General features: G+C 49.1%; 1 protein-coding gene across 1 annotated transcript in view; it reads left to right on the forward strand.

The window, feature by feature from the left end:
- Nucleotides 1–26,714, forward strand: part of MCMDC2 (minichromosome maintenance domain containing 2) — a 1,367,419-nt gene that overhangs the window by 959,743 nt on the left and 380,962 nt on the right. The window contains exon 10 of the mRNA XM_086965823.1: nt 3,114–3,280. Coding sequence (XP_086821949.1) covers nt 3,114–3,280 — 167 coding nt within the window. The remainder of the gene's footprint in view (nt 1–3,113; nt 3,281–26,714) is intronic.

Below are 26,714 nucleotides of genomic sequence, written 5' to 3' on the forward strand. Positions count from 1 at the left end.
AGGGATCTTATTTTTATTCCTACTGCTCTTTTATGGCAAATCCGGCCACCAACGATACCCAAGCCGGCATGGAACATGCGCTACAGGCGATGAGGTACCGTGACAGAATAACACAGATCCTTGGCTTGGCTCGTTTGAGAGATCTGAATACCACATGGTTCCTTTCATTCAGACCAATCTGGCAAGATTGCATCTTACCTGTTCTACGATGTCTGCTTTGTGTAGAGGAATGCGTGTTAGATGTTTGTCTAACCCTACCATCGGTTGCGCCTACGGATGCAGACGCATTACTGGGTCCGGTAACGGCTCACGTGTTGTGTTGCCCCCAACGGCTACCAATCCTGATGACGGCGTTCATTGAGATCTTACCAGCACATCCAACTCGAGGTGAGGTACGAGGAACAACAGGCACACAGGTACCATCTGTTATGAACATTGCTAACGCGACAACTGACACTGACGGCGATGCTTCTCATCTGTGCACAATTGATCTACTTAATGAAGTGGTTCCACTTTCACCTACTGTGGTAGATGATTTCTTTGCCAGCCTAGACGATTTGATGATTTCTTCAGACACCGAGAATAACTTTTGAAACAGGCATAAAGTGTTCCTTGAACTCTGAATTTGGCCTTCACTTTTCATAACAATCCTTCCAAAAGCCTTTGGAACTCTATTTTTCTATGGCTAATTTTGACTTTTTCCCAAAGAACTTAAAAGAATTATTTTTTTTGGGCACAAAGTAATCTGCTTAAAGTATAAATATTTTTTAGAGAACAAGAAATTCTTTGATTACTTCCTAAAGAGACAATATTTGACTTGTCCTCAAAATAAAAACAATATATTATTTCTGCTATGGAATGGTCTCGACCTTTTATTCTGTATCTTAGAGCCATTTCATAAATGTCATTACATGATTAATTCAGTTAGCATTGCCAACATCATACTTCATGTTTTAAAGGACGCCTATTGCTTTTAAATGCGTACTATACAAATGCTCCTTTTTTCGTGTACAAACCTTCTTTAAATGCATTTTATGTATTTTGGGTGGGATTGTAAACACATGCTTTAGATATGTTTTAGTACTTATAGTTTAGCAATGTTTAACATAATAAAGTGGAGTCGGTGTTGTATATGAATTTAGGACCCTAGTGTAATTTTCCCGATTCATGCCCATGTGTAGGTATAAATCACCCTATCCTGGTATAGGCATAGAAATCATAACCATATTTAGATTTAGCCTATGCAGTCCAAATACGGCATGGCTACTTCCACTAGTTCCGAAAATCCACAACGATTTCTTGGAAAAACCCGCCTTCAGCAGTCAGGGACTTCCCCTTGCTTGAATATTGATTTATCCAAGAACTCATGGAGTTTTCAAAGAACTGAGTCTTTGATGACGTTATTATGTCCAATCTTCGTCAAACTAGGCACCTTCAAGGTATAAATATGCCCACACTTGCCCAGGCAAACACACTGTGGTTTGGAGCAGTTCGACTATCTACTTGCCCGATGCCCTGCTACAGCAAGTGCCGAAGGAAGCCGACCCTCCAGCAGACGCACTGAGAGAGACGCTGTCTTTTCTCTTGCCGAGAAATCCAGCTCCAGTGTTTCCAACCTACCCTTGCGGGTTGTTAGGAAATGGGGTCCTGAGAGAGTGATACCAGACCTCCTTCACTCTAAACCAAGGTACGGAGCTGATTAGACCCGTAGAGAATTCTTGGATAGATTATTGGCAAAAGAATACTGAAACTAAGCTACACCTCACGTACTTCTTCCCTTGTACTAGACCTAGGTTAGGTACACCGAGGTAGGCGTATTTTAGAAGCACCAGTTGAGTACTTTTAGTCATTATTTATAAATTTATGCACTCTATGTATTTTATGGCTTAGAAACCATATCATGCTTTTACAGTATTATTTTATAATACTCTTCGTACTGTACGCATTATACTTTGCAACCAGTATTACGACTGTAGCAGTACATTTCCTCTGCATGAGAAAGAAGGATAAATCCTTTTATTGAAAACGCCCGTCTCTATTTCTCTGCACCTCTGGTGAAACGAAGCATGCGTGATTGACTGAGTAAAATAACTATCTATTGTTTCCGCGACTCTAGAGATACATTTCTTATTCTTGGGAAACAAAGTTGTCATGTTTATGCGGTTATCAGAAACTAATCCCTTCTTGTATATTCGAGAAAGATTCTAGTGATCTATGAGCTAGCTGGCACTCACAATTAAGACTAGTATATTCAATAGTGACCTAGTAGACCTCAGTCCTACGTCAAATCTATAGGATATATTATTTCAATGCGCAAATCCTATTGGTAATATAGGAACTACACTACAAGACCATTGATAACATAAAAGACTGAATTTAGAGGCTGTTGGGATCTAGAGGGTCCAGTTTAAATGGAGAGGAAAACAGATTAAACTGGTTCAAGAAACTGTGTGGTGAAATCTAAAACAGAGTATCTTAACCTGTACGTGTAATGTAAGATGTATCTATTGCTCATCAGATTACCACTATGAGAATTGTATCAGCCATGCAGAGATAGCTGATGGAATGCTTTGAAAAAAAAAAGTAGGGTTTGAAAATCATAAGATCTGGTGGATCATTCATGCAAGATTGTTATACCTGTGAACACTTTTTAGATTGTTATATTTGTTATCATTGTATTCCTCATGTAGCATTTGTACTAGAACGTGTTAAATTGTTTATCTTCACCTTTGCTTTGTATAAATCATAGCAAAGTGGATTACAACTGATAAAAAAGTATGTTCTATTTGTTTATTGCTCTTATAATTTCTTTGATATCGATTAGCACAAAAAGTTGAAAACAGAAGTCACCTTTAAATGTTGTATAAATGCTAAAAACATTCTAAAATTAGACAAATATTTACAAAAGTCGATCCCCTTTAGCAAAATACCATAATTTTCATTTTCAATTCTTTCTTGTGAATACAGTTCTTGTGGTAGAGAATTCTAGGTACTAATCTATTCTTTTGATTTAATCATCGTAGTCACCATAATCCTGATCAGTAAAATGAATTACAGGATAACTATTAAAACTTTTTTTTAAAATTTCATTGTTCTTGTTTACTGTTTATTAGTTTTAGAGAGCCGAAGTACAACTGTATTTATTCCCGGGAAGAAATACGGAGAAGAAATGGATCAGCAACTTTCTTTTCCAGTTGAATGCAGTTTCTGGTCTTTTGTTGATATGGGTCCCTCCACGAGAAGGCATTTATATAAGGATATCGATATAATTGGTAAAATGGTACAAAAAGTGTGATACTGAGGCTGTACATGTTTTGCATAATGTTAGTTGTTCCATTATGTGATGACTCGGGTGTCACTTGGGCAAGGCACCTTCACCAAGCTGCATGCACATAATGAAAAACTGTGGTTTACATACGTTTAAGTTCGAGTGCATCCCATATTATATATATTAGTTGTTCCATTATGCCTCCCGGAAGGAGTCTACCCTTCTTTGAGAGTCTAGCTAACAACCTCATGAGCTTTTGAGTCATTCACCTTTCATCTTGGATACAGTGCTTGATTTGTTAAAAAAAAAATAATCCAGAGTTTTGTTCAGAAGTCTGCGGACATTGCTATTGAAGGTCAGGGTGTTGAATACAAAGGCTGCGTAGTCTTGGTGTTCGCCTCTTTAATCTACCACCAGATACTCCCTGCATCTTTTTCTTACTCTTGCAGGTCCTTTTTCATCCCTGCTTTCTCCTATTGTCACTGTTTTTTTTCCATCTTGTACTTTCCCCCTCTTTTCCATTCATGAATTTTCCCTCTCTTGCTCTGGATCAAAGATTATTCAGGAAAAACAAGTGTAAAACCCCGAAAGTGAGTGCCTGTGGGCTCACCTGCAACCACCAGCTCTAGGAATTAAAATTTCCACAAATTATACTGTTTATGCACATTATGAGTTTAATGTAAAATATCTTGAGGGATGCAGTTTTAGAGCTTCAGCCACAAGATAAAATCACACCACAAATCCAAAAAATATTCACATTACCTCCAGAAATATAGTGGTTCTCCAGGATTAAAGCAGTATGTATCACTATTGTAGGCTGTAATGGCAATGAAAAAGTCAGTTTAATAGCCTATCTATGTCCTTTTTAACAAAGGCCCACACTTGAACTGTAACCAATCAGGCGACAGCACCCTCTAGAACACTCCCAATAGAGCTCGAGTCCCTCAGATTTTCTACTGCATGTTGTGGTGAAGGGAGTCTCTCTGATCTCCGGTCAGTTTCTTCAGCTATTACTTCTTTTGGATCATCCATCCATGATTATATCTCATGTTTCATTTCTCTGACTCTGGCACTAATATGTCAGAGCAGCAGAAAGCAAGGGAATGGACCACAAAAGATGTCAATCCTTTTCTTCAAAAACTTTCATGTTCATAGAGCTGATGCTAATATTGGGACTACAGAAAATGAAATCTGTCACTTCTGATGGGGAAAGTGAGGATTCCTTCATCTCACAGGAGAGGTCAAAGGGAGAGTTCACACCAAGGCTCTCCACAAGGCACACAGAAAAGCCATAAAAAAAGACTTACCATGAGTCTTGATAAGACATTTCTCACAGAGAGAAACAATTGGAAAAAACTTCCTCAGAGGCAGACCCTGCAACTCCCTCTTCAGCCCTGACATTACATCAGGGAAATCCTCATAACCCGAAAATGAGGCGTCTACTGCAAAACCGCCATCAAAATCATTGTTTGCAACAATTATGATGACAATATTGACAACCACAACCATGTCGTCTATTACCGCATCATTAATGACTGCCTTGAATACGATGGCCTTATCAACAATGGCATCATCTACGATGGCTTCATCTACGAATGGCTTCATCTGTGATTGCCTCATCTATGATGGCATCATTTATGACGCTCACCTACGACTGCCTTATCTATGACGGTTGTCTGTGACTGTCGTCTACTATGGCCTCATCTACAACGATCGTTTATGAAGTACGTCTATGATGGTCGTCGACGACAGCCTCATCTACGATTGCCTCGTCTATGATGACATCCTTTATTACGAGTTCTTCGACGGCCTCATCTATGGGCGGACGACTACAATGGTCATCTAATGTAACCTCATCCATGATGGCCATTGATTACAGCCTCATTTACAATGGTTGTCTACAACAGTCGTCTAGGACAGCCTCATCTACAATGGCCTCATCTACGAATGGCCTCAACTATGAATAGCCTCATCTAGGAGTAGCCTCATCTACGAATAGCCTCATCTGTGAATGGCCTCATCTACGATTTCCTTTTCTACAATGGCTTTGTCTATGCCGGTCATCTATGACGGCCTCATCTGCACCCGTCGTCTACGCCTCTTCTTTGACAGTCGTCTGTGATGGTCATCTACAACGACGGCCTTCTCTACAATAATCTTGTCTACGATAACTGTGTCTATGATAACCATGTCTACGACAGCCTTGTCTGCGGCAGCCTCATCAATGACTGCATCCTCTACGACTGTCTCATCTACAACAAAGGCCTCGGCGACGACAAACATTGTCGAAGTCAGCCTAGTCCTCTGCGTACGCCTCATTTACTACGATCTCAATGACAATACAAACGATGAAGAAAACACCATAGTTGTTATTAAGAACAAAAAACAAATAATCCAGATTAATTTAATGTTAAGAATTAAGGGGACTAAATTGAGCACGTCTATAAGAGTCAGAAATTTATGGAGAGGCAATATAGTTGGAGCAATTATACCACTTCGCTCTGTCTTCAACTTCAGAGCATGGGTCAGGTCAGCTCTAGTACTAGACCCACAGGGCATGTTACAGGATTACTACAAACACTTTCCAGAGCCTGCAAAGTTACATCCTGATATTTGAGCATCCTATGATGTTCCTGCTTCTCGAAGAATGATCCCATTGTCAAATATTACCATGCTTCCGGGTAATGACCCATTCACATCTAGTCAGTTTTGGTGGTTTCCATGCCCTTTGGGAACGAGCGACCAAACGCTTCCAACTTCCAATAGCAAACAAGCAATCGTTTTCTTTTCTTTATGATTTTAAATAGAAAGACTGTGAGACCTATTCCAATTGTTGATATATCTGGGAGGAATTATAATCATGGAAAATCTTGTCAGTCATAACCCTGCCTAACCAGCAAGGAGACGTTCTCAAGTATGCCCAGTGCTACTGTACATGCTGCCTATTCACTGGCAATATGGAGCAGGTATACCCACCAGATATGGTCAGACATTGCCATATACATAGAACTTCTGCCGGAAGACAGAAAGAGCAGAAACAAAAAATGATTCCTCAGAGTGGCGGAAAGTCCTCATCACAGAACATAGATTGCCCTATAGATATAACTTCAATATGGTTTTCCACAACTGGCAGGGTCAGTGGTCCTCAGACACCAAGGTTAGTTCAAGGCCACAACATTTAGAACCTGAGGTGCAAATATATCAAATATTTTTATGGTTTAAATCTTTTTATTGAGTCAGCTGCAAAAAGAAACTATGTTATGCAAGCAGGTTCATCATACAGGTTGCGCAGAACCCAGAAATGGACATATAGCGCTGGCCGTAGTAAGGAAATATAAACGTAAAATAAACTAGAACAAACCCTACCCCCCGATCCCCCCGCCCATCCACTGCTTATTGGGAGTAGTGTCGCGTCTTGTGTTGTCTCAGCTATGTCAGGCCTGGTTGGGCCGTCGTGCCTGCTGAGGTTAGGCATAGCAAACTGAGATATCTGAGGTAGGTTAATTCTCGAAATTCTTGAGCCAGGAGAAAGAATGGTTACCAGAGCTCACTGAACGTTGAACCTTTCCCTGCCAGTGTGAGTGAAATCTTTTCCATCCCTAATATGTGCCACAGTCGTTGAAGCCAGCCTGTGTGTGTGGGGATCCCAGGCGTCTTCCAATGTTGTAGTATGCTTTGTGCGACTGTACCCAGTGCAATCGCTATCTGTTGTCCTCTTCTGGACTTTGGGGGATATGTGAGGGGGTTCGGGACGCCCAAAAGAACGTAAGCTAGACATCTGTGGAGGTCTGTGTCAAGATGCTCGTCTATCTCATCTAAGATTTGAGACCAATATTGCTGTAGATGCTTGCAGTCCCAAACGAGATGGACCAACGTTCCTCTCTCCCCACATCCCCTCCAAAAGTCTGCACTGCATTTGGGATCCATCCTGGATAGCCATTCAGGGGTGTAGTACCAATAGGAGGCTAATTTGGTTAGCATCTACGTAAGGCCTATGTGGCTCGCGGTATGTCGTGCCCTTTAGTAAACCCCTTCCCACTCTTTATTGCTGAGTTTGTGGCCAAGGTCCCTCTCCCAGCGCACCCGGCTAGCATTGTGTACATGGGTGTATCGAGTGAGGAGCATTTTATATAGATCAGAGAGCAGCATCTTTTTTGAAGTCCAAGTGAGTAGCCACCTTTCGTAACATGTGAGGTGTCTTTGCACCTGCGACCTATTGTCCGAGTGTAATGCCCAATGTCTTACCTGCAGGTACCACAGCCTCTCCGTCTCTGGTTTGCCATAGTCGGACATAATCTGGGTTAAGGGAATGTTACCTTCCACATCAAACAAATGTGCCAACAAGCGGCATCCTGCCTCTCTCCATAGTTTAAAGGACGATTCGCCTATCTCTGGGTTGAAGTCAGAATTGTCCAAAAGTGGCGTAAAGGGGGAAAGGACGGTGGTCTGTCCGTGTCTCCTACTTGTCTGGTTCCAAGCAGCTAGTGTGGTGCTGCTAATGTGTGACGCATACAGATTGGGTGGCCTCTGCGCTTTCCTAAGGACGGAATCCTCATCAGAGGAGTGCCCGCCATTGCTCAATCCTGTGATAGCCAGTGTTTCTCTGATTCTGTGCGGCTCCATTCAACCAGGTGTCACAGTTGTGCAGCGTTGTAGTATAAAGTGAGGTCTGGGATCCCCAGGCGCCCCCCAGTTAGGTGGAATAGTGCTGACAGTCCTCTTCATTCTGGATTTGCGCCCCTGCCAGATGAAGAGAGAGAGCTCCGGCTGGACACCCCGCAGCCATCCAGAAGGTGGCTGCAGGGGGAGCATCTGAAAGATGTAGAGAATTTTGGATAGGATGGTAATTTTTATAGCGGCTATGCGCCCTAGCCAGGAAATGGGATAGGGCCCGATTCACAGAACGAACTTAAGACAAAATCCTAAGCTTACTACCATTTTCGTATTCACAGAAGGCACTTACTCATTTGGTATTCACAGGAGACACTTACTCATTTCGGTACACACAGAAGTTAGGAGTCCTAACTTTAGGACTCCTAAATGGCTTCTGTGAATACCGAAAGTCCTTAAGTTAGGATTTTTCTCAGTTTAGGAGTAGTAAAGTCAGGACTCCTAACTTTAGGACTCCTAAATGCCTTCTGTGAATACCGAAAGTCCAAAAGTTAGGAGTTTTCTCAGTTTAGGAGTAGTAAAGTTTGGTCTCCTAACTTTCGGACTCCTAAATGCCTTCTGTGAATACTGAAAGTCTTAAAATTTGGTTTTTTCTCAGTTTAGTAGTAGTAACGTTGAGAAAAATCCTATTTTTAAGACTTTCGGTATTCACAGAAGGCATTTAGGAGTCTGAAAGTTAGGAGTCCTAACTTTACTACTACTAAATTGAGAAAAATCCTAACTTTAAGACTTTCGTTATTCACAGAAGGCATTTAGGAGTCCTAAAGTTAGGACTCCTAACTTCTGTGAATACCGAAATGAGTAAGTGCCTTCTGTGAATACCAAAATGTGTAAGTGCCTTCTGTGAATACCAAAATGGTAGTAAGTTTAGGATTTTGTCTTAAGTTAGTTCTGTGAATCGGGCCCATAGTGTTTCCAACTTTGTACATCTGTGCGTATCTGTGTGTGTAGCTTGAAATAGTTTGCCAAAGCCGTGGCCTGTAGTGTAGGCGCAAAGTGAATCCCTAGGTATGGGACCGTGCCGTCAGCCCACTGTGTGGGGTATCGACCCTGAAGCCGTGCCTGCACCTGTAGTGAAAGAGACAGGTTTAGGGCTATGGATTTAGTGACATTAACTTTGAATCCAGAGGCCCCTGAGAAGGCGTCCAGTTCCCTCAGAAAGGCTCCCAGGGTAGTCTCTGGATCGGCTAGGGTGACAAGAACATCGTCTGCGTACAGGCTAATAGTGTGTATGCTGCCCCCGAAATGGATGCTGTGATTTGTGGGTGGTCTCTGACTCGCTGCACCAAAGGCTCCATGTATAAAGCGAAGAGCAGGGGTGACAGTGGGCACCAGTGCCGAGTGCCTCTACTGATGGGAAACGGAGCTGAGGTATGTCCGTTAACTCTCACTGAGGCCGTGGGGGAGTGGTAGTAAGTGGCAATTTCAAATAAGCATCCTCAGACTCACTACCATTCCAATGCAAATCATTGCCTGTTCTAGATAGGGCCAGTGAACACGATCAAAGGCCTTCTCGGCAACGATAGTGAGAAGCATGTAGTCCCCTGAAATGCACACCGTCTTTTCTATGAGATGCAGGACCCTCTTGGTGTTATCACTGTTCTGTCTCTGGGGGATAAATCCTGCCTGGTCGGGGTCTATCAGCCCGGGCATATAGGGAGCTAACCGAGCCGCCAAAATCCCAGTGTAGAGTTTTATGTCGATATTCAGGAGGGAAAACGGCCGGTATGCCCCACAGGTTGTCTTGTCCTTTTTCGGCTTGGGCATAACCATGATTGCTGCCTCCTGCATCGATTGAGGAATCGCCCATATTGACGCAAAGGAGTTAAAAAGCCTTGTCAGCAGGTGAGCTAGCATGGGGCAGAAATGTTAGTAAAAGGCTGCTGTGTAGCCATCAGGCCGGGAGATTTAGCTAGTTGAAGTCTGGAAATGGCCATTATAACCTCTTCAATTCGTATCTCCTTTTCTATGAGCTCTGTCTGTCCCGGGGTCAGAGTGGGAAGGTGGGCCTGCTCCAAGTATGCTGCTATGTCCTTCTCCGCCAACTGCTGCCCCCTATACAAGAGGGCGTAGCAATCTCGGAACGTCTCTGCAATGGCAGGGCCGTCGATAATCATTGTTCCCCCCCCCCCCCCATTCCCTCCCCCCCGGGATTCCTGATCTTCTGCCCCCTTGGAGTTGTCGAGTCTCTCTTAATTTGTGTGCCAGCAACCGCCTACACACTTGTCCCCCTGACATAGAATGAACAGCGCAATCGGAGAGCATATTCTGTCCTGTCTCAGTCGATTGCCATGAATTTGCGCCCTGGCAGCCGTTAATTGTGCCAGATGCAGGGAGCTCCGGTGCGCTGGTGTATTTGCTCCCGTTCCCTCACTTTCTGCGTCAGCTCCTCCCGTTTCTGTCTGCGGCCTGCGTTATTGCCGACGATATGGCAATCAGTTTGCCCCTAATGACCACCTTCAGGGTTTCCCATCTAGTGGATAGAGGGGTGCTGGGATTGTCGTTATGTCTCAGATAGTCTTCAAGTGCGCACTGAATCTGGTTAACTACGTCTGCGCACTGTAGGAGGGTGTCCTGGAAGCACCATCTTCGTGCTGGCACTGGGATAGGTGGTAGTGTCAGAGTGGCCACTACTGGCGCATGGTCTGACAGTGTTGCTACTAAAATTTCCACTTCCCTAGTGGTGTCGCGGAGCGCTGTAGAGACCAGCAGATAGTCAAGGCGCGCTTAGGTCTTGTGGGCGCTAGAGTAGTGAGAGTATTCATGGAGCTGCGGATGATGGTATCACCACATATCTGCCAAGCCTAAGTCATCCAGTCGGGCCTGCCCCACTGGGGACAAAGCTCCCACCTAACCTGTGCGTTGGGCAGACCTATCTAGGGTGTTGTCGAATACTACATTCAGGTCGCCCCCTAGCAAAATTCTCCGCTCCATCGTAGCTGTAGCTTCTGTCAGCGCCCCATGCAAGAACCGCTCCTGTCCATCGTTAGGTGTGTATATTGACCCTATAACTAGAGTGTGGCCCCCAACGGAAAACTGGTATGTAAGCAACCTACCCTTGATTTCTGCGACCTTGTGTGTCACCTTCCCTTTGAATGACCGGGAGACTAAAATCACTACTCCAGCTGTCTTAGAGGGCAGGGACGAGAAGAATTGACAGACATCGGCGCCGGTTCTCTCTAATTAAGAGAGAATTGCCCGGCGTTTAACAGGGTTATTGAGCCCTCTCACATTTAGCTGAGGACTTTGAGCGTGTTAAGTGGCATTTAGGACAAGAGGCCGGAGGAATAGCAGTACCCTGACAACCAGCCCGCCTGTGGTGGCTATTGTGCGACTATGAAATGCATCTCTATTATCTCTGTCGTTAGAATGAAGATTGTGGGACAGTGGACGGGGAACCCCATGAACGAGAACAAAACGAAAAAAGCACAAACCCCTTTGATAATCGGCGCAACGAGCACCTGAAAAAATTTGAAAGTGTAGTTCAGTCCGTCATCCATAGACGATCGGCAGTAGATCATCATGGGGGCCATGTTGTGGTCGAGGACGACCCTCCGTCCCCCCGCAGGCCGCCCCTCCGGGCAAGGTTAGAAAATGGAAAAGTCAGTGTACCATGTGTCTCTCATGCAGGCTCTGTCTTTGCCAGTGCTTCAGGCAAGGCGTCCAACACAGCTTGTTGCCCTTTTCAAATTTCTGCAGGGTCTTCTGGATCAGGTCCGATGTCCATGTTGCCGCCAGCGCAGCTGTGCATCTTCCGACCCACGAGTGGGGCTGCCCCCACCATCCTCTTCATCTGGGATGTCGACTCCTAACAGCTGGCTTGCCTCTGAGAGGGAGCGGAGTTGGTAGAGTTTGCCCTACAACGGAATACAAGTTAAAATGGGTGTCCCCAACAATAGGAAATGTTGCGTTAGCATGGATCCGCGGTGATGGGCCGATAGGCCCTCCGCTTTTGCAGGGTGAGGGCCGCCAATTCTTGGTACAGAACAGGGTTTTCGTTAAGAAACTTGATCTGATGCATCAGCCTGGCCTTGCGGAAGATCTCCTCCTTGGTGCGGAAGTCCTGGGCACAGACCAATATGTTCGAGGGTGGAGCTTTGTTGGATCATGGCAGACCCACTCTGTGCGCTCTGTCTAATTTGAGATCTGCATTGGTCGGGTTGCCCAGAATGGGAATAAAAAGTTCTCTAACATAAGTGAAAATGTCGCCAGCCTCTTCGTTGGTCCTCCCCTCGCGCATTCTGACATTGTGACGGGGGAGCGGTTCTCCAGGTCCTCAAGATGTGACTGTAGGTCCACCTGCTGATCGTGAATGCGGATGACCTCTTGTTTAAGGAAGTCTCTCGCCAATATTGTCCATATTCCTGCGGACGTCCTTAATTTCAGTAGTGAGATCGAGTTTGAGAGTTTTCAGATCGTCCTGCAATGCCATGAATAAGGACTTCAGGAAGGCCCTTGTCACTGGTACCTCTCTGGGGACGCCTATTTGTGAGGAGGAATTGTCGCCCGTCGGTGCGGGTTCCGTTGGCCCCCCACTCTGGGCCTGTGCAAATAGTTCCTCTAACGTTTTGTCCTTTTTCCCTTGGGTGGAGGACGTGCTGCCTCCCCTCAGAATGGGCTGCGCAGTAGTAGATCTGGTCGATCAGGGCCCCTGCCCAGCTCCCCTGGGCTGTGGTTTGGACGCGGGACGACTCCTCGCAGAACTCACCTGTGGGTACGACGGTCCTCTCTGTCGCCACCCACCTCAGTGTGTGCTGGGTTGTAACCCTTGGGGGTCACAGTAAATCCAGCGTGGAGCGCCGGAATGCTACCAGACTCGGTGCCTCACCTGTGTACCTCTGCCCGTGGGCCGATGTTAGATGCTGCAGGGGTCTGCCATTGAGAGCTGCTGGGTGGTGCCCTTCCTCTGGTCCCTCCGTTTTCCGCCGCCCAAGTCGTCAGTGCTCCCCGTGGTCTGTGTTATGGCCCTTGTCTCGGACAGCACCCCGCCTGTGTAGTGCTTGTGGCGGTGGGCCCCGGGCTGCCCTGGTCTGGCTCCGCCGGCGAGTCCCAGGCCCTTGTGTCTCTGGTAAAGGCTGATTGCTGCCACGTCCAGCAGCCTTGGTGACCCGGTACACCACGAGGGCCGAGTGGGGGCATCACGGCACATCCACAAGCCGCACCCGTGCCTAGCTGGGCCGTTTCTGTAGGTCACCGGGCCCCACCTTTGGCGGTCGCACCTAATGGCAGCTGTGCTCGGTCTCAACTGGTCACTCCGTGGCTGGCTGCTGCCTTGCTAGGACCCGGGCTGGGCTGCGGACGGGAGAGACAGAGGAACGCATCCTGTCTCGCCACCATCCTAGCCATGCCCCCCATATCAAATATTTTTACCTTAACATGGCGACGCTCTGTTTGGCAAACATGTTGACAATGCCTTGCAAGCAGTCAAGGCTGACTGACACAGCAAGATCTTTTGGCACATTACAATTTCAAAAGAGGCACCCTTCAGAGGGACCCGTTAAAGAGACACTTATCCATTTCAAGGAGGATACATGAGGTGTCTGGCTTATCAACCTTAGGCTAGCTTACCTACAGTGACTAAGTTCTTGTGCTGCTTATGCTATCCTGTGGGAGAAACACTTCCAAAACTTTTGTCAGCTATGGCGGAAATTAGCATCAGACAAAATAAGTCCTGGAGCTCATCACATGTGGTCAGATGTTAGAGGAGGGCCAAGAATTCTGCAAAAAAATCCAAAAGGGGAATGTATTTACCTCTGATCAAGATCTCTGTGACAAAATGGCTACGTTCTTTCAGTCAAAACTTCAAACAATATATGAGGAACTAGAGGCCCTCCAGGCCGAACTTACGGAAGACGTGGCATCTATCACTAGCCACCTGACTAGTTCCTCCATTACAGTCGACACAGTAAATGATTTTCTACTGGCTACTAAGTCGGGATCCCCAACCAATCCATGCCCGCCTGACATCATTCATGGTGTCTCGAATAAAGTCAGTGACCTACTTGCCCTTCTCTTGAATAATGTTATCAGTACTGGTGTCTTCCCAGCTTTCTGGAGAAAGCCTGTATCAGAACCATTTTAAGGAAACCTTCCCTTTACCCTTTCGAAGTAACAAACTACCGTCCGATCTCCTGCCTTCCCTTAGCAGCCAATGTTTTGGAAAAAGCCATTAACTCAGAGCTCACTGACTAACTGAATATCAACAATCTTCTAAGCTCAACCCAGCATGGCTTTCGATCGGGCCACTACACAGAGTCTGCACTAATCATAGCTACTGAGAAAATACGTTGGCAAATTGATGGGGATGGCAGGGCTATCCTTATCCTACTTGACCTATCAACCTCGTTTGATACGGTTAATCATACTGTACTTACATGACAGCTGGAGGCATTAGGAGTTGGAGACTCCGTGCTAACCCTTCTCACCTCTTTCCTGACAGCAAGAGAACAGAGGGTGTGCTGGATCACCTTGAATCAGACAAATTCTATCTCCCCGGGGGAGTTCCACAGGGGTCAGCGCTCTCGCCAACGTTGTTTAACATTTACGTGGCTCCACTGGCCAAACTAATCAGGGACCAAGGTTTCTCAGAAGTATCGTATGCCGACGATACTCAAATTATTATTTCCCTCTCCTCAATGGCAGACTCAGTGGCGGACAGATTCCTCAGCTGCCTTGGCCACATAATGGAATGGATGCAAAAGAACTATTGGAATGGATGCATAAGAACTATTTCAAATTAAATACAGAAAAGAATGAGGTTATGGAATCTGGAAATGGTCCACCCATCTGGAACCAAGCATGGTAGCCAGCAGTGGCAGGAGTCTGTCTGGTCCCTGTAGGCAAAATGAGAAACCTATTTTTTTTATGTGATGTCCAGCTCAATTTCTCAAGGCAGATTAACATCAGCATGCTACTTCCTTTTAAAAATGCTATGTAGGGGGCGTGGCCAAGATGGCGGCGGTGTAGGACGTGTCGCCTGGCAATCAGCTTTGTTTTCGCCCTACCTGGTGCCCATCTACGCTACCACAGGGGTGGCTGGCGGTCCCCTCACTGTGCTGGTTCTGGTGGTGCCGTTCTTTTGGAGCAAGCCTCCGGAGATCCGTCCTTCTGCAGCGCAGCGGCGTCCCTTGGGCCGGGTCCCCCGCGTGGTGAGCTGTGCTGCGGCCTGTGTGCGGTGGAGCGGCGTGTCCTGGGCTAGCCGTGCCTAGCGCTGGCCCGAACGAACTGGGCTGGTGGCGGCTACTGAGCCTGGAGAGGCTTGGGGCTCTGCTCTGAGCGGCGGGTGGCCCCGGAGACCTTGGCGCTGCCTGGGTGCACCAGCGGAGTGTGAGCAGCATCGGAGGCAGCGGGCGCTGCCGGAGGTGAGGAGCGGAGGGGCGGCTCCTTAGCGGCTGGGTGATTGGTCCGCGGCTCGGCGGACGTGTGGAGCACCGCATCGGAGTCGGCAGCGGTGGGCAGCGGAGAGCGGTGGATTGCGGAGACTGGTGGTAGGGGGAACCCCCCCCGGCTGCGCCCGCAGGTGAGAGGGGCTTAGCGGCCTGGAGGTGCAGAAGGCCTAAGCGGTGATAAGTGAGGCAGTGCGGAGCGGAGGGATAGCGGCCCAGTATCTGGGGGGTCGGTCCGTGTTTCGGCAGACGTGGTGGGGCCCGGCGCGGGTTCCCTCAGTGGAGGGCTGTGAGTGTACTGAAAGGCGAGGCCCCCCCCCCTGTGACGACCGCCGGTGAGTGTGATTTTGCGGCCTCTGAGGAGTGGTGTGGCGCGGTGCCGGCCTGCGGATCGAAGGGCAGTTTGCTGGGGCGCTGGTGAGACCCTGCCTCCTTCCCTCCCTGCTGCAGCTGAGGCCTGTGAGTGGTCCTGTGACCTGGCGACGGCGTGGGGCCCCCGGCGGGTACTGGCGGGATCGGCCCTTGAACCTGGTGGTAGAGGTGGCCCCCCTGCTGGGCTTGATTGCGGCGTGCTGTGGCCGGTGCTGGGAGGTGACAGGCCCGGGGCCCGGGGGCACTGTGTTTCGGCCCGGGGTTCGGCGGGCAAGGAGAGCACCGGACTGCGTGATCCTTGTTGGGGCCCTTCTTCATTGCCACTGGGGGTACCCGGAGAGTATCGCTGCAAAGCTGGTGGGAGACCTCATATCGACCCGCATTTCGGCGGGCAGCGTCCTGGCGCCTTCGTGCTAGTGTGTCCCCTGGTGGGTGATCCGCGACCGGTGGAGGCATCACGTGCAGACTGGAGAATTACCTGCTTGGTTAAAGAGACATGGTAGAGCGGCGAGATGCCCCCCGCGGAATGGCCCGGAGCAGGACAAGTGAGCGGAGGCAGTGGGGCGGTGACAAGCCCTTTGAATGTTGGTGGGGGCTGCCGCTCCGGTGGAATATGCGATGCCCCGGACTGCACTGCATCCTTATATAGGACATCCCCCGGTGGGGTTGCGCCCGAGTTGAGACCTATAGAGAGCCTGGTGGGGCTGACGGCAACGGCATCCGGGCACAGAGGAAGTTCCCGGGTGGCGGCATCTGGAGGCACTGCACAAAGACGGTAATCACGCCTGGTGCTGGTCGTGTGGGGAGTGTGTTGCCGTTCAAGGGGCGCACTACTGATATTCATCTCAACAGGCGGCCTTTACCAGCGGCGGCTCGTTCTTGGGCTGTGGGCCCGAAGCGGCGCTACTATGGCCACCAACAGGGGCAAGAAGAACAAGCCCCCAAAGGTCTCCCTGCTGAAGCTGGGGAGCCAGGTTTCCCCACAGCCGGACACCCGACTGCACAAACGGAGGATGTGGAGGCACCGGCAACCAAGGCCTTCATGCTGGAGCTTTTTGCCGCCATAAAGGAGGACATCCTGGAGATTCGCTCTCAACACTCCTCTGACATGCGTGAAATGCAGCTGGACATCGATGCTATTGGAGAGAGGGTGGTGACCCTTGAACCCTTGAGGAGCATGATGTGGGTACGGCTGACAAGCTCCATCAGCTCCAGCAAGATGTTATTCAGCTGACGGAACAGAACTTGGACCAGCAGGCGCACACCGAGGATCTGGAGAACCGCTCACGGAGGAACAACATCAGGATCCGAGCGGTTCCCTGGAAGGGAGAGGGGCAGAGCTTCAGGAGTACGTGACGGCGCTATTCCGGCAGATCCTGGACGAGGGGGATGACCGCGATCTTCAGCTGGACAGGGTACATCGAGCTGGCTTACAGAGAAATGCCAAGGCCCGCCGCCGGACTACTTAGTCTGTGTTCATGACTTTCAGATTAAGGAACAGATCCTACGTAAGGCACGGGCCCTCTCCTCAGTCCAGTTTCGTGGGCATCAGCCTGCCCTTTTTCAAGACCTGGCAGCCTCCACCCTCGTCAAGCGTCGCAGCTTTAAGCCAATCACCACGTATCTGCAGGAGCAAGGCATCCCCTACTCCTGGGGTCGCCCATTTCGCATCATCTTTAAGTTCAAGGGGAAACTTCTGCAGCTTCGCTCCCGGGATGCAGCATTTGAGGCGCTGGGCTTGGAGAAATCGGACTCCGCAGCTGGTGCAGCCAGGTCTCCTGCCCGACGACGCAGGTGCTCCGATGAATGGCAGACGGTGGGGAGAAGATCGCCCCCGTTGGGGAAGCCTGTCCCTTCTACAAGTCTCATGGAAAGAGAGGCCGCCGTCTCCTCTGTGGCGTTGGTGACTGACAGCGAAGGGGCTTCATGACTGTAGTTTGCTTGGCCCGGGATGAGTCGCAAGGTGGTGCTGGGAGGGGACTCCGGGAGTTGAGACTGTGCTATTCACTCTTCCTTGTTCCTAGTGGCAGGTGGTGCCCTGTATCAGGGTTGGGTTAGGTGCTGAATGGTGCTGCGTTCCCCTTCAAAGATGATTTGCTTGATGAAGATTAGTCATTTTCCAGTTTCCTTTTCACCTGCTTTGGGATTGTGTTCTGTTGTATGAGGGTTTGGGAGGGGGTTTTGGGGAGCGTTGTTTTGGGGGCTTTGCATCAGTGCTGGGGGGGGGGTTAGGGGTAGGTTGGGGCGGTTGGGTGCCTCCGATATGTCCCTCAGTGGTCCAGTTGCAGATGCCCTGTCTAATGCATTTACCCATCACTGGCGAGTATGGGTAAGGATTTGAAGATTGTTAGCTTGAATGTTTGGGGTCTCAATAACCCTGTTAAGTGCGCAGCCATATTATCGCTGTTGGAGAGTGTGGAAGGGGATGTGTGTCTGTTACAAGAGACTCACCTCCTCTCCAAAGATACTAAGAGGATGAGGGACAGACGTTTCCCAGTGCAGTTGCGGTGCTCATGTCCGGCGAAAAAGCAGGGGGTGGCTATCCTGTTTAGCGCTAAGGCACCCTGCAAGATCCTATCCCAAGTGGTTGAAATTAAAGGGCGCTTCCTGGCGGTTAGGGTTCAATGGGGGTCAATGCACTTCACAGTAGGCTCCCTGTATGCCCCAAATGAACGCCAAGAGCCCTTTTTGAAGACGGCGCTTGCTGAGGTGCTAGCTTCCCCGGATGTGTATGTGCTGGTGGGGGGAGACCTGAATGTAGTAATGGATCCTGTGCTGGATAGATCTGCTGCGCGTTTGCATCAGGCAGGGGCCATATCACAGGGAGGGAAGCAGTGGTTGCAAGATGGGGGGGCTGCAGAACGTTTGGCGCACTCAGCATCCCCTAGAGCGCGACTTCACGTATTACTCCGCAGCTCATAAAACGTATGCGCGCTTGGATCACTTCCTCGCTACGACGCCTCTAATGCCCCATTTGTCTGCAGCAGATATTTCCCAGCGCTCTTTGTCTGACCATGCCCTTATTTCTGTGCAGCTTGCATGTAATGGACAGAGGCCACCATTGTCCGGTTGGCGTCTTCGGGACTCCCTCCTCCACTCAGAGTCGGTAGTCACTCGCATGCGGGCCACGATTACTCAATACTTCGTGGACAATGACAGGGATGGTATGTCGCTCGGGTCCGTCTGGGAAGCCCTCAAGTTGGTGGCCCGGGGGGACTTTATTGCGGTGTCTGCGTCATTTGCCCGGATTCATAAGGAGAAGCGCGGGGAGTTAGAGAGGGAAGTGGGAGCTCTGGAGGCGGTACATAAGAGGACGGGAGCTCCACGCATATGGAGGGAGTTGGAAACGAAACGGCGCATGCTCAAGCATCTCGATTTGGACCGAGCGAAGTACGCCCTCTTGCGCTTGCGCCACAAGTTTTATCTCAGTGGGCACACAGGTTGAGGGCTCGAGCGCAGCAGTCCGCCGTTCAGGCCATTAGGGATGCGGTGGGATCGAGCCAACCATTGATTCTCTTATTGCAGATTCTTTCCGGCAGTTTTACCACACCTTGTACCACCGGGATCCCATGGACCCTGAGCATGTGGAGGCGTATTTGGTGTCCTGTGGTGTAACGCCCCTCTCTCAGACTTCGGCAGAAGCACTCGACGTGGAAATACGCATCGAGGAAGTCATCTCCACGATTGCGCGATTGAAACTGGCCAAATCCCCGGGGCCAGACAGCTTCTCCGCCATCTTTTATAAGAAGTTTTGTGTGGAATTAGCACCCTTTTTAACTCGCCTTTTTAACTCCTTCCTGGAGACAGGAGAGGTGACCCCTTCCATGTCGGAGGCCTCTATCACAGTTATCCCCAAGTCTTGGAAGGACCCCAAGGAGTGTGGATCGTTCCGTCCAATCTCTCTCCTCAACATTGACGCCAAACTTTTCGCTAGCGTTCTGGCTGCTCCCCTTAGCCCACTAATGGACGGCATCATAGAGCCGAATCCGGTGGGGTTTATACTGACGCGGCAGGGGGGAACACTAAGAGACTTCTACACCTCATGGACTCTGTACACTGCTCTCACACGCAGGCCCTCTTTTTATCAATAGACGCAGAGAAGGCCTTCGACCGCGTCGACTGGACGTATTTGTTTGAGGTCCTGAAAGCTTTCGGCCTGGGGGCTAACTTCCTGCGAAGGGTACGCTGCCTATATGCGGCGCCGAAGGCAGCGGTCCGGGTGAACGGCTGCAGGCCCACTCCTTTTCCCATCTCTCGCGGGACGAGACAGGGGTGCCCCCTGTCACCGTTGCTTTTCGCGCTCTATATGGAGCCCTTCGCCCAGAGAGTGCGGTCCAATGGAGGCATTGAGGGGGTTCGGTTTGGCGCAGACATACACAAAATAAGCCTTTATGCCGATGACTTGATTCTTTCGCTTAGGCGCCCTCACACCTCCTTGCGGCACTTATCAACAGAATTGCGCAAATTCGGTGCTGTTGCAGGTTTTAAAGTAAACTTTTCTAAGTCGCAGATTCTTAATGTGTCGGTCCCTGTTGCTGACGTGCAGGACCTACAAAAGAATTTTGCCTTCCAGTGGGTTCACTCTGACATCCCGTACCTGGGGATTTGCCTTGCCCCCTCTATAGCGCAGACATTCTCTCTTTACTACAAGCTCTTGGTGGATCAAACAACTAAATCGCTATCGCTATGGTCCCGTCTCCAGCTCGCTTGGTTTGGTAGGCTGGCGGCAGTCAAAATGACGGACCTGCCGTGCATTCTATACCTTTTTCAGCTGTTACCTCTGAGGGTACCATACAGAAGCTGCAGGGGCTGTTTACCAAGTTCCTTTGGAATCACAAACATCCACGGCTTGCCTCCTCGGTGATTACGGCCCCTAAGGCCAACGGGGGGCTGGGCTTTCCCTCATTACAAGCGTATTACCAGGCGGTCTGTCTACGATTCATTCTTGAATGGAATAGGCCATATTCCAGTAAGCACTGGAATTTTATGGACCAAACGGTGGCTGGCTACAATATTTGGCGCGAGTTATGGCTCCCTCGAAAACATGGAGCTTGGGGCTTATGCTCGTCCCCGGTGACATCACCAACCATGAAGGCGTAGGACCAACTGGCACGGCGTAAGGGCTGGACCACCTTCCCATCACCTATGACACCTATTGTTGACAACGCGGACTTCCCGCCTGGTTGCTCATCCCCGATCTTTCAGCGCTGGAGGGAGAAGGGCTGCAAGAGAGTGGGTCACCTCTTTGACCTTGACGGCTTAATCTCGTTCCCCTCGCTCGGCCGGGATCACTTTTCCCTCACTGAATCTGATGCCTTTCCTTACTCGCAGGTGGCACATTGGGTCACTCAACCCCCTAACATCGCTGCTATGTCCCGCCCACTGACGGCCCTAGAACGCTGGGTGGTCTGCAATAAAGATGACCGCAAACTTATAACCGACTTGTACGCCATGATTGTTGCGCGCCCTAAGGCTCCGCGTACTAAAGCGCAGGTTCGCTGGGAGACGGAGCTGGGGCGCCCGCTATCTCACAAGGAGTGGGAGAAGGTGTTCTACCGCGCGCACCACACCGCTACCAATGTTGCAGGTGCTGAATCGGCCTATAAGGTGGTGGCATACTGGTACTATACCCCAGCGCGTATTAAATCCCGGGACCCGAAATACTCAGGGCTGTGTTGGCGGGGATGTGGTGCCCCGGGCACCTTGATGCACCTGCTCTGGCACTGCCCGAAGCTGGAGCGCTACTGGAAGGTGGTCCTTGATGATCTAGATGCCGCATTTCACATTACATTCCCCAGGGCTCCTGAACATGTGCTACTAGGGCTCCCGCATGCAAAGGTGTTTCCCTTGCGCTCTCTGAGGGGTAAGCAGATCGTTCTGGCCTTGTTAGCAGCGCGCTTAGTCATCCTTGCGCAATGGCGATCCACTGACTCTCCTGACCCTAGGGACTGGACTCGACGGCTGTGGCAACTATTGGTGATGGAAAGACTCTCTTTGTGCATGGATGGCAGGGGAGAGGATTATGCGGAGCTGTGGGAACCATTCATTCATCTCCTATCCCGAGATCTGCACGAAGTAACATGCCCAAAGTATCTGCAGATCCTGCAACTTATCCCGGTGGCGCCCCAGGGTGCCGGCCAATAAATTTAGACGATCTGGGAAGTACTAGGGGGCAGGAGTGACTAAGCGCGTGCAGGGGGGGTGGACGAGACTGATGCGGAGGAGGATGAGGGGGGTGGGAGGGGAGGAGGTGGTGGGAGGGGGTTTTGTTTTGTTTGTTGTTCCTGTTTGTATTCCTTATTGCAGTACAATGCTAAAAGTGCTGGCTGTTCCTCATGGCATTGCATGCGCCCTCGCCGGGTTGCCCTCCGGGTTGTAGACCCACAGGCTGTGTTTACTACTATTGGATCTCGCCCTGCCGGCCGGTGGATGTAGGCAGCTGAGCTGTGTTAAATGACGCTATACTGCTCAATAAAAATGATTGATACTAAAAATTCTATGTAAAATGTTACCATTTCTTCTTATGGAGCTGAGTAAAACGGATGTGGTGGTCCTTATTCTTTCCCGCTTAGACAACTATAATGCCCTGTACTTAGTCATTGACAAACGTCAGCTATCGAAACTGCAATCGCTACAGAATGCTGCCGCCTGTACCTTGCTAAATGTCCCAAAATATAATCACATTTCTGGTGCCATCAGAAATCTTCCCTGACCTCCAGTTAAGCAGCAAACTGAGTTTAAGGCACTATGCCTGTTCATAAAGCCTGGTATTGGGGGAGGGGGCTAAGGACTACCACAAATTATTCTGATGGCACACCCCTGCCAGTTGCTAAGATCGGCTAATAAAGCTCTGATACATGTTCCTAGAGTTAAGAAATCTTGATGGGGAGGCAGATGTCTCTCATAGCTAGAATCCAAGCTCTAGAATATGTTACCACTCAACATTAGGCTTTTATCCTCCAGACCCCAGTTTAGGAGCCTGGTTAAAACCTGGCTCTTCCCTTCCCAGTAGTGACTGAGTACCTCCTGGCTTCCTTAAGCTTTCTTGCATTCCCCAATGCCAAGACGCCTTGGCATTCGTGCACTTTACAAGCCCTTTACTTACTTACTTATTATGTTAGAGTTCACCCAGGTTCTGCCTACCATACCACCAAAACGAGGTCCCCGCATCATCTCTATCTGCTTCGGAAGGGAGTGCTAGCTACGCTAACCAAAGGTTGCATAGGGAAAGGCCCATATTCTAATCAAGGAACGGGCTTCTAATCTCGATTTTATTTCTTATAGACACGATAACAAAGGAGTGGCTATCCGTCACAAACCTCTGGAAATTACACAAGTATTTCTAAAAGCAATACTTTTACAAGGTCACCCTCTTCAACGCCACTTGACAGCTCTGAGTTCATACTTCTCCATACCCACCCACGCATCAAAATTCTCCCATTTGGCTTCAGATCAGATTCCTGGATTTTTACATATTGCCTAGCCCTGAGACAGCTTTTTTAAGGAAGGATGGTCCTCAGGTATTCCCCCACTTTTACAACTGGTTGAGAAAAGCACCATCAGCATTTCAAGCATCTAAGGCCACAGAGGCTTGCCTAAATTTGTTTCCCAAACTAGGTCTCCTGGTGAAATATCAAAGATCATCAACTCCTACATCCAGGAAGATACTAATCCTGTGCCCGTAACACTAGATATTGTCCAAGACAAAGACTTCCTATCCCAAGACAAGCAACGAAGGATCTAGGAACTGGCCCTCGAACTAGAAAAACAAAAATTCTGTGCATCTGTTCAATTAGCTTTTGGGCATCATGTCCTTAGTGAGCCTGCACGCCTGAAAATGAGAGCCTTACAGGAACAGCTACAAAAACAATAGATTTAAACAAAAGAATTGTTCAAGGGCCTGGTGAACTTTACGCAGGTATGAAGGAAGCTGTAGCATATCGGTCCCACGTTCTTATCTCAAATACTTCACTTCATAATATCTACTGATGCCTCCCTGGAGAGCTGCGACAGTCATCTACAGAACCTGCAAATTCAAGCAAAGTGTCCTCCACTCGAGCTTACATATCAGTCGCCTGGAGCTTAAACAATCAAACTTAGTCTCCAAGCTTTCCTGCCAATGGTAGAATAGTCTTTGCTGTCAGTTTGCACAGACAATACTACCAGCATGCAATAAAACTGCGGCCACGAGTGGGAGTTTAATTAGTTGGCGCTAAATAGGATTTTCTGATTCTTGGGCAAACCGACTCTAAATCTCTTTGCAGCAAACAAAACCTGCAAATGCCAATTCTATGCAAGTTTGCATCCACATCCAGGATTTTGGGGGAAATGTCTTTCGACATATGATCATGGATCTATCCTTACCCTTTTCCCTCGATACCCTTCATACCAAAGGTTCTCAGCAAGAGGAAAGTGGAGCAGTGTTATCTCATCTTGATAGCCCCCAGGTGACCCATACAGCATTGGTTCACAGAATTTGTCCTGCTATTGGAATACAACCACATTCACCTTCTAACATCCCGTAATCTTTTGACGATGAACTAAGGCCAGATCCTTCATTCTGCCCATCTTCTTCCGTCTTGCGTGCACAGCTCCTAAATTCTATGAATTCAAAGATCGCAATGCTCCTCAGTACTGCAGGTCTATTCTCTCCTAGTCAAGGGGGAAACCGTGATAAAGACATGTAAACCGTAATGTAAACGTTTCTGCCTATGGTGCCATAAATAAAACCTACATCCTCTAGAAGCATAATCTGGCTTATAACTATCCTATCTCTTCTCGCTAGCTTAGTTACGGTTGGTACATGCGTCTGTTAAGGTACGGCTTGCACCAATATCAATATATATATATATATATATTCCTTATTTCAAAGAGCCAGCACTTCAGGTAGGTATGCAATTTCGTTTTATTTGGAGGTTATCAGCGCAGAAAGGTTAAAAGCAAAGTCCTGTAAAGTGGATGGCCTGACGCGTTTCATGCTCCCTCGAGCATTTCTTCAGAGGCTCCTTGGACTCTGTGCGGAGCATTTCCTTTTTCAATCATAAGCACCTGCTCCAGTGGGCGCTGGCACCCCCGGGGCCTAATGGTTATTGTAGTTCAATTAATAAAGCTGCCGTGAGTTACTCCCAGAGTGTAGTTAAATACCATGGTGTTAAAACCCGAGTGGGTCCGGATATTTGTTCAACTCTTCACTGCGTTGTAAATTACAAACCCACAAAACGACCTTCCTGCCAATTCATGCTGTTAAAGCTATCTGACTACAGCTTGGTCCACGTGTCTGTGGCAGGGCTCTTTCCCGACCGGGACCGGCCGGTAAAACATCCAACAAAAGTAGTCCCTTATTTCAAAGAGCCAGCACTTCAGGTAGGTATGCAATTTCGTTTTATTTGCAGGTTATCAGCCCAGAAAGGTTAAAAGCAAAGTCCTGTAAAGTGGATGGCCTGACGCGTTTCATGCTCCCTCAAGCATTTCTTGAGAGGCTCCTTGGACTCTGTGCGGAGCATTTCCTTTTTCAATCATAAGCACCTGCTCCAGTGGGAGTTGGCGCCCCCGGGGCCTGATGGTTATTGTAGTTCAATCAATAAAGCTGCCGTGAGCTGCTCCCAGAGTGTAGTTAAGGGACGACTTTTGATGGATATATATATATATTCTGCTCTTGCAAAATCATCAAACAGTTCATGAAAGAGTTTTGTCCTCCAGTAAGAGCTTCTTCCCTTGCCTGGCCCGGAACATAGTTCTATCTCAGCAAGAGCAAGACCACTGACTCATTGTCAGTGAAATTGCTCTCCCTCCCTCCCAGCTCCACCATTAAGTGAGGTCTTTCCCCGAGCCCCTGCACTCTCGAGTGTTGGTGTTCCAGGCCCTCCTCCACCCGCATGTTTCACCTACGCCTCATCCCTGGTGGTCCAGTGGACCTCTGTCTCCATTCTCTTGCTCCGCTTTTTCTCTTCTTTTTTACTAGTTTTTTCCCTCACTTCTATCTCCCCCCTTCACTCTCCTTCTGGGTCTTAACCTCCATTTTCTGTCGTTTTCCCCTCATTTCAAGCTCCCCTTTCACTCTCCTGTGTCTTTCCTCTGTTTTTCTCTCGTTTTTTTCCCTTATCTAAATCTCCCCCTTTCACTCTCCTGTGTCCTCTGTATCGTTCCTCCACTCTTTCTTGTACTTTTGCTGCCTTATTTGCACTTTTCTTTCACTTTTCGCCTTTTTCCTTTTGCCTTTTTAGCCCGTTTTCCCCACCACTAATGCCCCCACGGCCCCTCCCCCCCAGCACGACCATTGCGACCGGCCCAATCCGGCTCTCCTCCCCGCTCCCGCCTCCCAGCTGTCCAGCCCTCCCCGACCTCTACTTAATGGTGGCCGCGCAGTGGCCGTGCCTTCGGGGATCCAAAGGCAAGCCCGTCTGCGCCAGTCCGCTACCCGACTGAGACCAGCGCCAGGAACCCTGGATCTCTGGACCGTCAACGCTACGACCCAGCAGCACTCCACGCTTTCAGCCCAGGCTGCAACGACAACTGCAAGCTAGCATCTCCAGCTGACACCCACGGACCCTTCAGCTGTCACCGCTGGCGGCACACCTGCAGCACCGCCAAGACCACTCACCTAGCGCAATCCGCACGCAAGAACACAACCGAACCGAAGACCCTGCAATGCATCCTCCTCAACGTCTGATGCCTTCACAAACACGCCACCGAAATCTGGGACCTCTCGGCAGCACTACCCCGGAAGTAGCATTCTTTACTGAAACATGGACCAACACCACATCTGGAACAGACATTGCCATTCACCAAGGATACAAGATCCCCAGTAAGGACGGTCCCACCTGCCCTGGAAGAGGAATTGCCATCGCCCACAAATCCACCCTCCGCCTGAGCACACTCCCAGACGAGCCCACAGACCTGATGGAACACCTTCACTTTAAGATACTGGCCAGCCCTACCTCCACCCTCCGGGAACCCTCATCTACCGACCCCCTGGACCGCGCAAACTTTTCGCCAACTCCATCACGGAAATGATCTCC

Source organism: Lissotriton vulgaris, chromosome 4_1 (genome assembly GCF_964263255.1).
Source record: "Lissotriton vulgaris chromosome 4_1, aLisVul1.2, whole genome shotgun sequence".
In the NCBI taxonomy this organism is placed as follows: domain Eukaryota; kingdom Metazoa; phylum Chordata; class Amphibia; order Caudata; family Salamandridae; genus Lissotriton; species Lissotriton vulgaris.